The 15,540-nt window shown below is 48.6% G+C and overlaps 1 protein-coding gene across 2 annotated transcripts in view; it reads right to left on the bottom strand.

The window, feature by feature from the left end:
• The window catches only part of LOC130110130 (carboxyl-terminal PDZ ligand of neuronal nitric oxide synthase protein-like), a 422,458-nt gene that overhangs the window by 90,582 nt on the left and 316,336 nt on the right, over positions 1-15,540 (bottom strand). For both annotated transcript variants that reach the window (XM_056277124.1, XM_056277125.1), the window contains exon 7: positions 9,014-9,195. In XM_056277124.1, coding sequence (XP_056133099.1) covers positions 9,014-9,195 — 182 coding nt within the window. The remainder of the gene's footprint in view (positions 1-9,013; positions 9,196-15,540) is intronic.

Genomic DNA, 15,540 nt, shown 5'->3' with positions numbered 1-15,540 from the left:
CCCTTTTTGTTTGAGCTCATAAGTTAAAAACCGTTCCAGTAGAAAACACTTACGGATATAAATGAGAATGTTTTCTGCTCAGGTATGTTGCAGAGACTCCGAGAGTCATCATACTGGTGCGATTTTACACATCAAACGGTTAAATCAAGCATTTATAAAATGCTTTAGAGACGATTTCAAAATATCGAGATATATATCGTGTATCGCGATACAGCCTAAAAAATATCGCGATATTATCTTTAGGCCCTATCGCCCGGCCCTAGTGTACGCTGTTAAGTGCCAGGAGGACGTCCGTGACTTGTACTTCGGGGAAACTAAACAGACGCTGGCCAACGGCGTGGCACAACACAGGAGAGCTAAAAAGTCATGCCAGGACTCCACAGCCTACACCAGGGGTGGCTAACCATGTGCCATGCAGAGCCATGTGTATGCAGGTTTTCATTCCAACCCGACTCCACACCAGATGATTTCACTGATCCATCCTTCATCTTTGGCTGAAGGGTTGCTAGTCAGTGAAATCACCCGGTGTGGAGTCCGGCTGGAATGAAAACCTGCATGCACATGGCTCTCCATGGCACATGGTTAGCCACCCCTGGTCTACACCCATCTACAGGCCAGTGGCCACTCTTTCAAGGATGAGGATGTGCACATCCTTGATAGGGAGGAACGCTGGTTTGAACAGGGAGTCAAAGAGACCATCTATGTGAAGAGGGAATGACCATCCCTGAACTGGGGGTGGGGGTGGGGGGGGGGGCATCTTACAATGCTGTGATTGCAAACATTCCCCAGTCCTCTGTGAACAGTACTCATGCCCATTGTAACTCTAGTTAATGGTCGAGGCAATTTGCACATGAAACTGATCATTGGTTTTGGTCGTTATGCCACTGTATTGTCTGTTAGGGTGGGGATACCTCAGTCGGTTGAGACTGAAGAGGTCACTTAGATGAGTGAGGAACAATAAATGTTGTATCCAGATGAACTGATTCACCTTTGAGTTTTTAGAAGAAGAAAAAAAAAAGCTAGGCTACAGAAATTTTTAATGCAACTTCATCTTTTATAATACTATATCCATCCATCCATTATCATCCAAACCGCTTCTCCTGCTGTCAGGGTCACGGGGATGGTGGAGCCTATCCCAGCAGTCATTGGGCGACAGGCAGGGAGATATTGGGATATATAGATTTTTTACTTTTTTTTATTTTTTGCATTTTTTATTGTAATTGCCAAGAGGGGACTTGAAACCTTGAACCACATCTAGTAGCTAACAAAGAGTGTACTGGAGTATACTAGCAGCTATCTGGACTTCAGTGTGTGTTCTCCACAAAGAACTTCTGGGTTTCTATCAAGTAGGAATAATGTCCTTTAAATGTTATTATATATGTGAGTTTAGATTTCAGTAGTCTATGTGGGGCATGAATTCCCCCTGAGAGGTGCATAAGGGGAATTATATTTTGCTTTCATACATGGATTTTTTTTCATCATTAATGAAGATAATTACTTATTTATTTTAACCATATTATGCCTTAAATCATTTACTTTGCATTAAATTATTTACTCATATTTGTGCTGCAGTATGAATGACACTCTATGTCATCCAATAGTGAATATAATCTGTATCATTTTGTGCCATCTAAAAGGGGACTCTTATCATTCTGTACTGTCCATTTGTGAACATTTCCTCATAACTGCAACTAAATTATGGTCACTACAATCTATATGTATTGATGTTGCTATACAGCAAAGCTCTGTTGCATTAGTGAAAATATGATCAACACATTTATGCTACTTTGCAACCAACCACACTTGTATCTGTGGCTGTCAGGACAGACAGTGGCCTAAAAACAGAAAAACGAGGTCCATGCTTGGACAGTACAGAATGACAGGAGTCCCCTGATAGCAGAAAACCATAGAAGTCCACTGTTGGACAGCACAGCACAACATCCGCACTGCAGCACAAATGCACAATCACAAAAAATAAGTCAGCATTATAAATTATCCTCATGAGAGAAAATGAAAAACGCGTAAAATTCTTGCAGGTCGCGCCAGAAAATTGTCTTTACATCTGTCCCCAACCTGAAGAAACGACCTCGGCGCCTTCGTGAACATTGTGACTCTCTCATACTCAGTATTATCAGCATGAAAAACATTAATTCAGAAAAGGTGTTTGGGATGGAAAACCCAAACAGGCTGGATCGGATGCAGCACAGGACCTGCTGTCATCCAGCCGGGACTCCAGTGGGAGTTATGCACCGTCGATTTTTGAAGGCCTCGAAGACAAGTCGGTAGGGGAGACTGAAGAAACTGAATGCACCCACCGACTGATAATTCAGACAATGGTAAGCAGCAAAATTTATCGTTGCTGTCATGATTCTATTAATCATTATATTATTTATAATAGTAATGATGATAATATGATTAAAATTATTTTTAGCACCAGAACCTCAACTTGAATCATAACTTAGACCCAAACAGCTGTCATTGCCTGTGACGTACTACACCTAGTTCCAGTGGCGTACCGTGGGGTTTCAGTAAGGGCCTTCAGTAATGAACTGCCCCCCCACACACACACACACCTACACACAAATTTCTCATATGGATGCCCAACAACGCCACATACTATATCACACATTATGTGCAATACCAGATCAACGCCAACAAGACAGTTGACCTTCGACGACAACAGCGCACACCACTCTACACTATAGCAGCTATTGCAGCATCACCATCAGCTCTTCCTTTACATCACTCAGCAACCAGATTGCATAAGCACACCACACGGCACAGAAACAACTAGAAGAGTGAAGCTGGAGAGACTGAAGAGGTCAGCGAGATGAGCGATGAAACGTTTCTGTCAAGAAACGCCGTGTCCAGATGAACCGATTCAACTGTGAACTAGACGAGGGAACTCAGTAGAGTGCAGATCCCCGCCGGGCGTACCTCCCTTTCTCCGGTGCTAGGCCTTGGTGACAAACCAGCCCTTATTAAGGCTTCAGATGTGTTTAACCATCGCGGTTTTCATGATATAAAATTAATGTAGGTGATTGACTTTTATTCAAAGCAACAAAAAAATAGTAAGAAAACATAGCTCAGCCATGGGAAATGTTTTGTTGTAGCTACTGATGACTTCCAGCTGTGACTGTGAGAGACCGTATTCTTACAGCGGAGTTTGAACATTGGAGTCTATGGCACTTCCCGTGTCTAATCTCCTTCATGATGTCAGTTAAACAAATTAGGCAAATTATTTTTGGTTCATTCAGTGCCACAGAGACATCACAGCCACACACACACAACTTGTCATTGGTGTGGAAGTTCTTCAGCGTGAGTGAAGATGACTCAAAGCTCGCGATTTGTAATACCTGTAAGTCTAAAATAAGCCGTGGAGGAACAACATTGAAAACATGTGGAACAACTAATTTAATCAGACACATAAAAAACCATGACCCCAGTGAACATACCTAAGCTAGCAAAGGCAAAACAGCTACAAAAGGTAGCGAGAGCGCAGAGCCAGCTGCAAGTCAGCAGCCTCTGCTGTCTTTCACTGGTACCAGTAATCAAAAGACCACTGGATGGATCAGCCATTTTCCATAGTCAAGGACAGAGGTTTCAGAAATTTGATAAATAATCTGAGCCCAAAGTACACAACATCAAGTAGGCGATGCTTCTCGGACGTCACGTTACCAGAGTTGTTTGATGTCGTTTCACGCCACGCGCGCAGCCCGCTAGCCGATTGCAAGGAGCAATCAGTTTTATAAGGGACATTTGGACATCTAACGTAAGCTTGATGTCAATGTTGAGCCTGACTGCTCAGGGGGTGGATGAAGATTTCCAGCAACACCAAGTCCTTCTACACTGTGACGAAAGACCCGGGTCCCACAGTGCTGCCAATCTACCAGCCACATCTGACACAATGTCACAACAGTGGGACATAGACAAGACCAGGGTTCATGTGGTGTTGCGAGACAACGCTAGAAACAGAACCAAAGCACTTGATCAGGGCAACTTGGCGAGTTTGCCCTGCATGGCACACACACTACGGTTGGCGGTGAACGAGGGTGTGCTGTACCAACGGAGCATCATTGTCGCCGCGGCAACTGGAAGGAAGATTGCCGGACATTTTAAACACTCTCCGCTCGCCTATTCACGACATCCAGGGACAGTTGGGTCAGCCTAAGAAACGACTGCAGCAAGATGTTCCCACCAGATGGAATAGTACACACTACATGCTGCAATCGCTGATGGAGCAGAGATGCGCTCTGGGGGCATACGCTGCAGAGCACGAGCTGCTAGCCACACTCAACACGCATCGGTGGGGGCTAATTGATAAGGTGTTGAGCCTCCTGGCACCTCTTGAGGAAGTCACAGAAGAAATCAGCTCCTCGATAGCGACAGCCGCAGACGTCATTCCAGCCATCACTGCGCTGAAACGGCTTTTGGAGAGAAGGGCAGACAGACAAAGACCGTGGAGTGGGAACTGCAAAAACCACATTGGTGGAGGCAGTTCAGAGATGGTTCAGCATCATCGTAGAGGAGCTGCTGTACACTTTGGCCACTGTTCTTGATCCCAGGCAAGTTATTAGCCTACTGCTACTGTAGTAATATAACTATTATTATTATTATTAATCTATTATTATACTTATAAAATGAATTTTAATGAACATAGCTATAGGCTAATAGTTAGGCTATGTGTTTGCCTGGCTTTATCTGAAACAAAATCATTTGAGCTATCCTTCTTGTCTTTGTCCGTTCATGCAAAAGGTACAAGAATCACTACTTCTCAGCAGAAGTTAAGGAGGAAGAACAAGTTAAGGATCAAGTGAAACGGCTGCTTCTGACTATGCTGGAGGGGGAGACCGGAGACGCACCTAAGGGACCTGTTGCAGAAGCATCCACTGCATCTGGACCTGTCACAGAAGCACCTGCAGCCAAAAAGCTACGTGGTCTCCCGCTTTCAGTACATGACGAAATACTGAAGGAGAATTCTGAGGTGGAGCGACTGCTGGCCAGCCCTTTGTCTGTGCAGGTACTGAGTTACCTGCCTGAGGTGTCCATGAACACAAGTGAAAATGCATTTACCTTCTGGAGGATCAATAAAGATCGTTTCCCTGCACTTGCTCTACTTGCCCGAGCCTACCTCCCTGCCCCGTGTACAAGCGTTGACAGGGAGCGCTTGTTTCGCTTGGCTGGCCATGTGGTAGATGAGAGAAGAAACCGACTATCTGGTGACAAGGCAGAGATCCTTCTGTTTGTGAAGGAAAACGTGCCATTAATGTTCAAGCGATTGCAGTAGGCCTGTACATATGTTGACAGCAACTTAAAGATGCCTTGTTATATTCTTTTGTTTCTATTACCCGTTGCACCTGTTTTCACTTGGAAAAGTACAAATACTACACTTAGCAGTCGTGTTCCCCCATTGTGACGCACATCGAACTAAAATTCTTCCCAGCAAGCGTGGTGCTGGTGGGTCCTGTGTGTGTGTTTGTGTGTGTGTGTGTGTGTGTGTGTAAAAATCGTTGGTTGGGTAGGCATCTTTCTCTCTCTGATTAAAAACAATGCATTTGGGCGTCCGGGTAGCATAGCGGCCTATTCCGTTGCCTACCAACACGGGGATCGGCGGTTCGAGTCCGCGTGTTGCCTCCGGCTTGGCCGGGCGTCTCTACGACACAATTGGCCGTGTCTGCAGGTGGGAAGCCGGATGTGGGTATGTGTCCTGATCGCTGCACTAGCGCCTCCTCTGGCCGGTCAGGGCACCTGTTCGGGGGACTGGGGGGAACGTGCTAAGCCTGGTGAAACTCCTCACTGTCAGGTGAAAAGAAGCGGCTGGCGACTCCACGTGTGTCAGAGGAGGCGTGGTAGTCTGCAGCCCTCCCTGGATCGACAGGGGGGCTGGAGCAGCGACCGGGACAGCTGGGAGGAGTGGGGTAATTCGCCAAGTACAATTGGGGAGAAAAAAAAGGGGGGGGGGTTTACAACATTAAAACAACTTCCTCTCTCTGACTAAAAACGAGGCCTCGTCCTGCAACTCCAACCTGCACCGGTCACTAGCGCCATTTTCATTTACTTTTTTTTCTGCGTTTGTCGTTTCTTTGTTCGAGTCACAAGCTACCGGACCCCGTGGAGAGCCGGACCTCCACACCCCCCCCCCCCGAGGCAGGACCGACGCGCCTCTTCTGACTCCTCCGAGGTCCTTTGAACGGTGAGCGCCGAGGGGTCCCGTCAGCTTAACGGGAGCTGACGGCGAGAGAATGAACTCTAACACTCGCAGACTGCTTTCCCTTTCATGAGCTCCCACAGCAGCCGGCCAGCCCCCACCCCCCAGCCCCCACCCCTCTGCAGGGAACCTCGGGCACCCACAATCCTGCCCAACACACACACACACACCTACAAAAGGCACTTTTGGACTCCCGCTGCATCATTACCCCCCCCCCCCCAACATGTCCTTGCATATTACTATGTCATCTATCAAGCTGTTAAGTGTGAAAAATGCTGCTGAAGATAAAAAAAAAACAACAACCGTACCCGTGCTAGACTAGCAACACGCCGCTGTAAAGCGTGCGCACACATCCAGAGCAGTGACCTGAGAACGGAGGTCACCCGCTAAGGCCGGTTGTTTCAGCGATTTCACGCCATGTTGCTTTCAATCAGGAGCCACGCCGGAAGACCTCATAACTCTGACGTTAACGGGCCTCGAAGACTGTTAAGAGGCCGAACCGCTCGGGGTTTTTAAAGCGCCGGCCGATGACTCGCAACGGGCTGCGAGACTTCTTTCCGGCGGGGGGGGGGGGGGGGGGGGGGCTCGGCGAGAGCTTTTCTAACAAGCGGTATAAACGCGATAAGGTCTAACGGTGACTCAACGCCTCACGGAAGTGGACATTAAAAACGAGTCATCAATCACCCGCCGCCGTTACGGCCCCATCTCGTTTTGCCCCCTTTCGTAGCTTCCACCTCTGCAGTATTTAAAGTTTCATTTATTTATTTATTTGAGTTTTAGGAGAGCCAATTAAAAGAATCGCTCCTTCGTAAATAAGAAATAGAATAACGCCTCTCATCCAGATAATAGAAGAAGAAGTCGTGGGAGTGGAGCGGGCAAATTGTCGCACACCATCCGGTGTCGTGTACCGCTCTCCCGTATGCGGCACACTGGTGGAAAAGTAACAACAACAGGAAGATGACGAGAGGAATCGGATTGTTCCCGCCGCCGCGGCGCTGGAGGTCTCTAATAAACAGTACCGACACACGGCCAACGCTCTACAAACACCCCGCACATCGCGCTCGCCGCCCTCCGGCTGTTTCCCCGTCTAAAATTACAAGCGGGCCCACCAACCCCCCCCCCCCCCCATGTCAACAACGTGTAGTGTGCGGCGCTGCGGATCGCGCTGGCGAAGAGCGACGCGGTCCCCAATGCAGAGATCTGAAAATAGGCCGGAGAGCATTCCTCTGGGTGGTAATGAGATTCCATAGGCTGCAGAACTGTAAACAGGCCCGGCTCAGCGGGAGCCCTGGAACCAGCGATATCGGATCACCGGCCCTGTGGAGCCTCCACCCGCTTGTTTGCCTCGCGCACAAAAACACAAACACGCCGGCCTGCATGCACACACACACACACACGCACAAACAGGAACCGGATGCCTAGGATAGTGGCTGTAGTGCTCAGCTGCCCTCGAAGTGCTGAGAGACAGTTTTTAAATGGAAACTCGGGGGACGCCGGGGGTCGAGGGGGACGGACGGATTATTAAGCGGTTTCAAATATGCGAAAACAAACACGCACCGCGGGGTCAAGTTGATGTCAGGTGCACAAATGACAGCGGATTTCCTGCGTCGTTTCCACGACCTGTTTTTTTTTTTGGGGTGGGGGGGGTTGGTAACACTTTCTATGAAGCTTGCACCTATAACACCCTATAAGCATCTATAACGCCCTATAAGTGTGGCTATAAGTCATTGTAAGATTCATTATAACCATGTATACGCCCTCACAACACCTCATGACCGCCTTTATGATACATTATGTCAATTTAAAACGGATTTATGCATTATAAACATGTCATCATTAGCCTGTTTATCTGTCAAATGTCAAATGTCATAATGCATCATAGCCAACTTGTTTTGCTGAACTTTTGTAGAGATGCATAATGACACTTCAGTGCTATTTCACAGTCTTCAGCCATAGCCGTTAGTCGTTGTAATACACATTATAGGAAAGTATGGGCATTATAGATGCAGTAGATGCTTATAGGGCATTATAGATGCTTATAGGGTGTTATAGATGCTTATAGGGCGTTATAGATGCTTATAGGGCGTTATAGATGCTTATAGGGCGTTATAGATGCTTATAGGGTGTTATAGATGCTTATAGGGCGTTATAGATGCTTATAGGGCGTTATAGATGCTTATAGGGCATTATAGATGCAAGCTTCATAGAAAGTGTTACCGGGAATTTTTTCCCCCTTTCCCCCCCAATTGTACTTGGCCAATTACCCCACTCTTCTGAGCCATCCCGGTCGCTGCTCCACCCCCTCTCTGCTGATCTGTCGAGGGATGCAGACTACCACAATGCCTCCTCCGATACATGTGGAGTCGCCAGTCGCTTCTTTTCACCTGAAAGCGAGGAGTTTCGCCAGGGGGGGCATAGCGCGTGGGAGGATCACGCTATTCCCCCCAGTTCCACCTCCCCCCCCTAACAGGCACGCCAACTGAACAGAGGAGGCGCTAGTGCGGCAACCAGGACACATAACCACATCCGGCTTCACACCCGCAGACACGGCCAATTGTGTCTGTAGGGACGCCCGACCAAGCCGGAGGTAACACGGGGATTCAAACCAGCGATCTCCGTGTTGGTAGGCAACGGAATAGACCGCCACGCTACCCGGACGCCTCACAACCTCTATTTTCAACTGATTTTAGATGTGTGTTGAAGGATAACCTCTCCTCTTGCACATCCATGCTGACCCATGCACGTGCATGCGTGCACACGTGCATGCGTGCACACACACACACACACACACACACGTCCACCCACCTTGTTATCCTTGTGGCTGTGGTCGGCGGGCTTGGCAGTGGCATCCAGGTCGGTTACCCCGCGGCTCAGCTTGTACTCGTCCATCGTGTTCTCCGCCAGCGGCGCCGCGCTCACCTCCTCCGCGTCGATGTCCGTCTCCTCGACGGCACTCGGCGTTTTCTCAGCACCTGTCAGCTCGCGGGCTGGGCCGAGGAGAGCACACACACACACAGGTGGATGAGCACGCACGCCTGCAGCCACACGCAAAAAAGACATGCGGCACATTGTACACGTACGAGCATGGACACACACGCACGCATGGAGCAGACACACACACACACACACACACAGAAACGCACAGCGGTGAAAAGGGATACGCAGAGATTCACACACGCAACTACATTCTTGCAAAGTATGCGCCTTTGTGTGTGTCAGCAGTGTGTCCTTTCTCACTGGCGTGTGTGGGTGTGTGTGTTTGTGCATTCTTGCATGTGTTTGCATCTATCTCAGCGGTCGGGAACCTATGGCTCGCGAGCCATATATGGCTCTTCCGGTGACGGCATATGGCTCCCAGACAATTTTGAGTTGAAAAAAAAATCAGTTTGGAACTGATTTTAAAATACTTGTGATATTTCTTAATAATACTGTGTCATTTTAAAGTAAACAGAAATTAGTTTTGAAGATAAATTTCACGGGTCACGGGTCGCCCGTGGGTCGGGTCGGGAACCAATGGCTCGCGAGCATGTCCGGGTCATTGTAAAGGTGAAGAAATCAATTTGATCAGATAGCCAACTAGTTTATCCGCTTCAACCCTTGTAAGGGAAAAGAGGGCGAAAAGAAAAAAAGACGGTGGTTACCGTGCATTCCAAGGCTGCGTGCGCAGAGGAATCTGCATTTGTGGAGAGAGCAGGATCTGCCGTATGTCTCATATGCAATGATCACATTGCATCGATGAAACGGTCACATATAAAGCGGCACTTCGATACGCCATGCAGCACCAGAAGTCGCATTAAAAGTAAGACATATTTCATTTATTATACGTTAAAAATACTATATGGCTCTCAATGAAATATATTTAGAAATATTTGGCTTTTATGGCTCTCCCAGTCAAAAAAGGTTCCTGACCCCTGATCTATCTGCTCGTCTCTCTGCCCTTGTGCTCCTATGCTGGCGTCTATGCTTGCACATGTGCATACTCCCACATGCTGCATGCATGCACACGTGGCTCCTCTTGTGTTGCGTGGCTCACAGTGGACCCGGGTCTGTCCTGCGGAATAGTGTGACACCTCCTATCACTAACATATTGAAAGAAAAAGGGGCCCCGATATATTCCCCTTTTTGGCTAGTCCACTCTGTTTGAACACAACACCCTTCCTAGTTTTCTCCCAAATTGTGTAACAGGCCAGTTACCCCACCCTTCCAAGCCATCCCAGTCTCTGCTCCCCCTCTGCCGGTCCGGGGAGGGCCGCAGACTACCACACGCCTCCTCCGATTCCACGTGGAGTCGCCAGCCGCTTCTTTTCACCCGACAGTGAGGAGTTTCACCAGGGAGACGTAGAGCATGATAGGATCACGTGACCCCCCTCCCCAGTTCCCCCCCTCCTGCCTGAACAGGTGCCCCGGACAGGCCAGAGGAGGCGCTAGTGCGGCGAGCAAGACACACACCCACACCCCCGACTTCCCGCCCACAGACACGGCCAATTGTCTCTGTAGGGACGCCCCACCAAGCCAGAGCTAACACGGGGATTCGAGCCAGCGATCCCCATGTTGGTAGGCTACGGAAAAGACCGCTACGCTACCCGGATGCCCCAACATCCTTCCTATGTGATGCTTCCACCCCCCCCCGTGGAGTAATTGCTCCAAACAGAAAATATATATGCATATAAATGTTGTGACGGGGATATGAATGACCTGTAAGAGAGGGCAAGTGACATCTGGGACAATAAACACACATGTATCGGGGTGGGATGTGATGAGCGAAACTACAATATAACTACTGCCAGAAGCACCATTTACCATCTGCGCTGCCTTAATTTATTCGCTGTGTTCCGCGGCAGCGCCACCAAAACCCTGTTTCAGCCACAGCTGCCACACTTTTGAAACCTCAGAATCCAACGGCAGGGGGCAAATAATCACTGGCATTACAGTAATAAACTCATCAGTACCGATCAAGTTGGAAATTATTGGCCAATTAAGAAACTTTTCATTTCAAATCAGTAAACTGGGGGATTACACTACCAGCTCCATTTTGAAAACGTTGATTAGTGAACATCTGGAAACATGTTTTTTTGTGTGTCTTCTTCAACTGATAAAACACACTGCACTAAAACCTCTTTAAAGTCGAGACGAAATGGAAAATGTCTTTTTAACCCCTTTATCTCACACCCTCGGCCATGTTGTGCACCTATTTAACACTATATGCCAAAAAAAAATACAAAAAAAAACATTTCTTTGTGTTTTTGTATGAAAATCCAATCATGTTTTCTTCCGGTGAAACAAAATATGATGCGTGCTTACGTAGGCTTGAACCAACCAATTTCCTCAAATAATATCATGACATCCACCCATCGAGATTCATTAGTTAGCTGATGTCATCATACTAGTGATTGACACTCTGCCACACTAACTCCTGTAATAATAAACCAGACACAGACTCCGTAATCTCCCCCGTGACACACAGGGGGAGCTGAACCACCCACTACCGCCAGTTCTGACAGTCCCCAACAAAGCCAAGCAGCTTAGACCACAAAAATGGCTTTATTGAACATCAGGTCGCTAACTAATACGTCATTTTTAGTTAATGATCTTATAAGTACCCATAACCTGGACTTCACCCTACTGACCGACACCTGGCTGGACAGAAATGGCGCGGTCGCGCTCATTGAGGCTGCACCTCCTGGCTTCAAACCCATCCACACCACCAGGTCTGACAAGAGAGGCGGTGGAAGACTCGGCACGGTTCTGGACCCGCCCACAATAAGGGGCATAGACTTAGTCACATCACAAGGACTTAACATTACTGTACCCTGTGTCACGGATGTTGCTCGTTCAGATCACTGTTGTATATTTTGTGATGCGTGTGCTCTTCCTGTACGACGGAAGAGCACTCGAACAATCAAGAAACGCTTCACTGACAATAACACAACGGAAACCTTTAAGAAAACTACAGGAGTTATCGTCATTCATGGCATCACAAACTGAGGATCCCGTGAACAACTTTAAGTCAAAAATATGAAATATCGGACGTCCGAGTAGCATGGCGGTCTATTCCGTTGCCTACCAACACGGGGATCGCTGGTTCAAATCCCCGTGCTACCTCCGGCTTGGTCAGGCGGTCCCTACAAACGAAATTGGCCGTGTCTGCGGGTGGGAGGCCGGATGTGGGTATGTGTCCTGGTCGCTGCACTAGCGCCTCCTCTGGTCGGTCGGGGCACCTGTTCAGAGGGGAGGGGGAACTGGGGGGAATAGCGTGATCCTCCCACACGCCATGTCCCCCTGGTGAAACTCCTCACTGTCTCGGAGGAGACGTGTGGTAGTCTGCAGCCCTCCCCGGGTCAGCAGAGAGGGTGGAGCAGCAACTAGGATGGCTCCCCAATTGGCCGGATACAATTGGGGAGAACAGGGGGAGGGGGTATTGAAGTTACCTCTACCTCGCCCGCTTGTTACCAAATGTGGGAAAGCGGCACTCTGACTTTTGAATCAGCAAGTTCTGCATCTGAAAATGTTTCGTCACTTTCCCAACCCGACATTCGGAAGTCTACGCCCACTTCCCGCGGTGATTGGCCGGGTGTAAAAATGGGCGGGGCTTCAAGGGGTCTGCAAATTCTGTAAACTTCCTGCTTCTAATCCCATCCCGCTCAATGGCAGACAGCTCCCCGCACCACCTTCGAGTTCAGCGAGTTCGGGGATAACCTTGTCAAAAGGACTCGTCCAATGTACGAGGCATGGTATGAACTAGTTCGTTTGACGCATGTGGAAACTTTACAGATAGAGGTTGTCATCCATTCTTGTTTACTGGTTCTACCCGTTTCTCAGCTAGTAAATAAGACACCCTCTGATACTACTACTGTGATTCGGGGTTATTTAACTAATCCTGACACGGCTTGGATTGAGCATTCAGTGCTTTGTACACCTGCTTAGCTGAGATTTCCACTACTACTACTACTTTTGGCTGCTCCCATTAGGGGGCGCCACAGCAGATCATCCGTTGCCATCTCTTCCTATCCTCTACATCTTCCTCTGTCACACCAGCCACCTGCATGTCCTCCCTCACCACATCCATAAACCTCCTCTTTGGCCTTCCTCTTCTCCTCTTCCCTGGCAGTATCTTTCTCCCAATATACCTTCTCCCGAGTAGTAGTAGTAGTAGCAGCTCTACTCTCTCACTCCCGTTCGATACAAGCGGTCACGTCTTCCCCACTTTTGTCCTTTTTCAAAACTCCGTTATCAACGCTTCAACTCCTCCACCTCCCCGCTGCACTGTTTACCACTACTTTTTCACCTCGACTCTCCGTCCTCCTCCACACCCCCGTCACTCAAGCGCCCTCTTGCAATTCGCTTGACCCTACTCGGATGAAAACGCGTATTACATCGCTCATCTGCCCCCCTTTCCTCCTGCCCTGTACACTCTTTCCCGGCTCTCTGAATCTAAAGGCTTGGAGGGATAGGCGGTTGGTTGTCAAATCCGGTGAATATCGTTTCAACTGAAAGGAGGTGAACACGTTTCGGGGAGGGGGAAAGACGGTTCATCTCTCAGATGAGCCGCTCTTTGGACTGATGTATTCTGGGAATTACCGAGTGGTTCTTTACTGCAGTGTTTCCCAACCCAGTCCTCAAGGACCCTCTATCCTGCGTATTTTCACTGGAACCCTGCATAGGTAGCCCTGCTTGTACTCACTCCATTAATCATCTCGCAGCACTTAATTATGCAAGGTGTGCAAACTCTGACATTCACTGCTGATTGGTTGAATAACTGCAAACAGGTACTTATTCAGGGTTGCAAAGAAAATCTGCAGGATAGGGGGTCCTTGAGGACTGGGTTGGGGAAACACTGCTTTACAGTATGTGCCCGCAGCATCTGTTGTTGTTGTAGCTGCAAAATGATGGTGTACTCACTCAGCTAGCAAATGGGCTTTCCAGCTTTGAGCGCCATCGTTGCTTTAGTACATTTTTATTATAATGAGAACAGCTCGCGTAGTGGAGTCATGCTGGTTATGTTCTGCTGAGCAGGCTTGAACAGTGCTCACAGTTGTACCAACGCCTCACGCTACACTACTTTGAAAGGCGGGTGATGATATGCTACACAAATAAAAAAAGTTTTTTTTTTTCAAATACGCATCGTTATTTATTTTCCGGAGTCGGCTTTCCTTCTTTCTCTTTTACCCTGTCCTCGACTCCGACCCACCCGCGGCATCCCCCTGCCTCTCGTCCACTTCTCTTTCCACTTCTTTTCTCACTATCGTGACTAGCAGCTCTCAAGATAAGCACGCCGACTGTGCGTAAAGGCTCCCGTGTCACTTAAAGTACCATGACAGAGCTCTGTGGGTGGCTGAATGTGTGTGTGTCTGTGTCTGTGTGTGTGTGTGTGTGAGACTCATTACCATGCTTGCATTTGTATAGTGCGGTTGAGCTTTGCGTGGATCAGCATGTGAAAAGAGCCAGTCTCTGGAGCCAAACTGGGCTTACTGGGATGGGCGGGGGTAGGTTGTGGTGGTAGTGTGGGGGTACAGAGGCAATGTGCCCCGGTCCAAATCTCTCTATGTGGGGTAACGTAGCAGCCAGCTCCGGCTAAAGCGGCTGAAATGGTGGCGGAAAAGAAGCCACCTTGGGTCTCTCTCTCTCCTCCAGAAACACACAGAGACATACAGACACAAACATCCATCCGTCCATCCATCCGAACCACTTAGCCTGCTCTCAGGGTCACGAGGATACTGGAGCCTATCCCAGCAGTCACTGGGCGGCAGGCGGGGCGACACCCTGGACAGCCCGCCAGACCACCACAGGGTTCACTCACACTCACTCTCACACAAGCATGTGGACCCAGCCAGGTGTTTCTGGACTGCGGTGAGTTTCACCCCACCCAGGAAGAAGCTGGTGGATGAAAAGAGCTCAGCTCACTGCCGTCTGACTGTTATGTCACCTGTGGCCTTCACACCTGCACGGTGGTGAAACCTTAATTGTGTTTGCTTGTTTGTGTGTGTGTGTCCTGTGTGAGAAAACGAAGCGTGAAGGTGTTTCCCTCACAAAATTGGTGCCAACACCAATTTTCAGCAAACCCCCTATTTTTATACAGGCAGCCTATTTTCGCGTTGATTTCTGACTGGTGATTAAAATGACACGTCCTTTGGAAGAGTGTGTGCTATGATAGAGATCGCCCATCAAACACGTATCCTATGTGGTTTTCCACTACTACACAGACGGCCAGGACAGCCTTTGCTTCGTACTTAAGTGTTGTGATACAGGTGATAAGGCTCCAGAGAGCCGAAACTCCTGTTTTCCCTTCATCTAGTTGGTTAATTATTTGATGTTTTAATGGCTAAGAAGAACAA

Source organism: Lampris incognitus, chromosome 3 (assembly GCF_029633865.1).
Source record: "Lampris incognitus isolate fLamInc1 chromosome 3, fLamInc1.hap2, whole genome shotgun sequence".
Lineage (NCBI taxonomy): Eukaryota > Metazoa > Chordata > Actinopteri > Lampriformes > Lampridae > Lampris > Lampris incognitus.
Note: the sequence above shows the minus strand (reverse complement) of the source record. Positions and strands in the feature narration are given on the sequence as shown.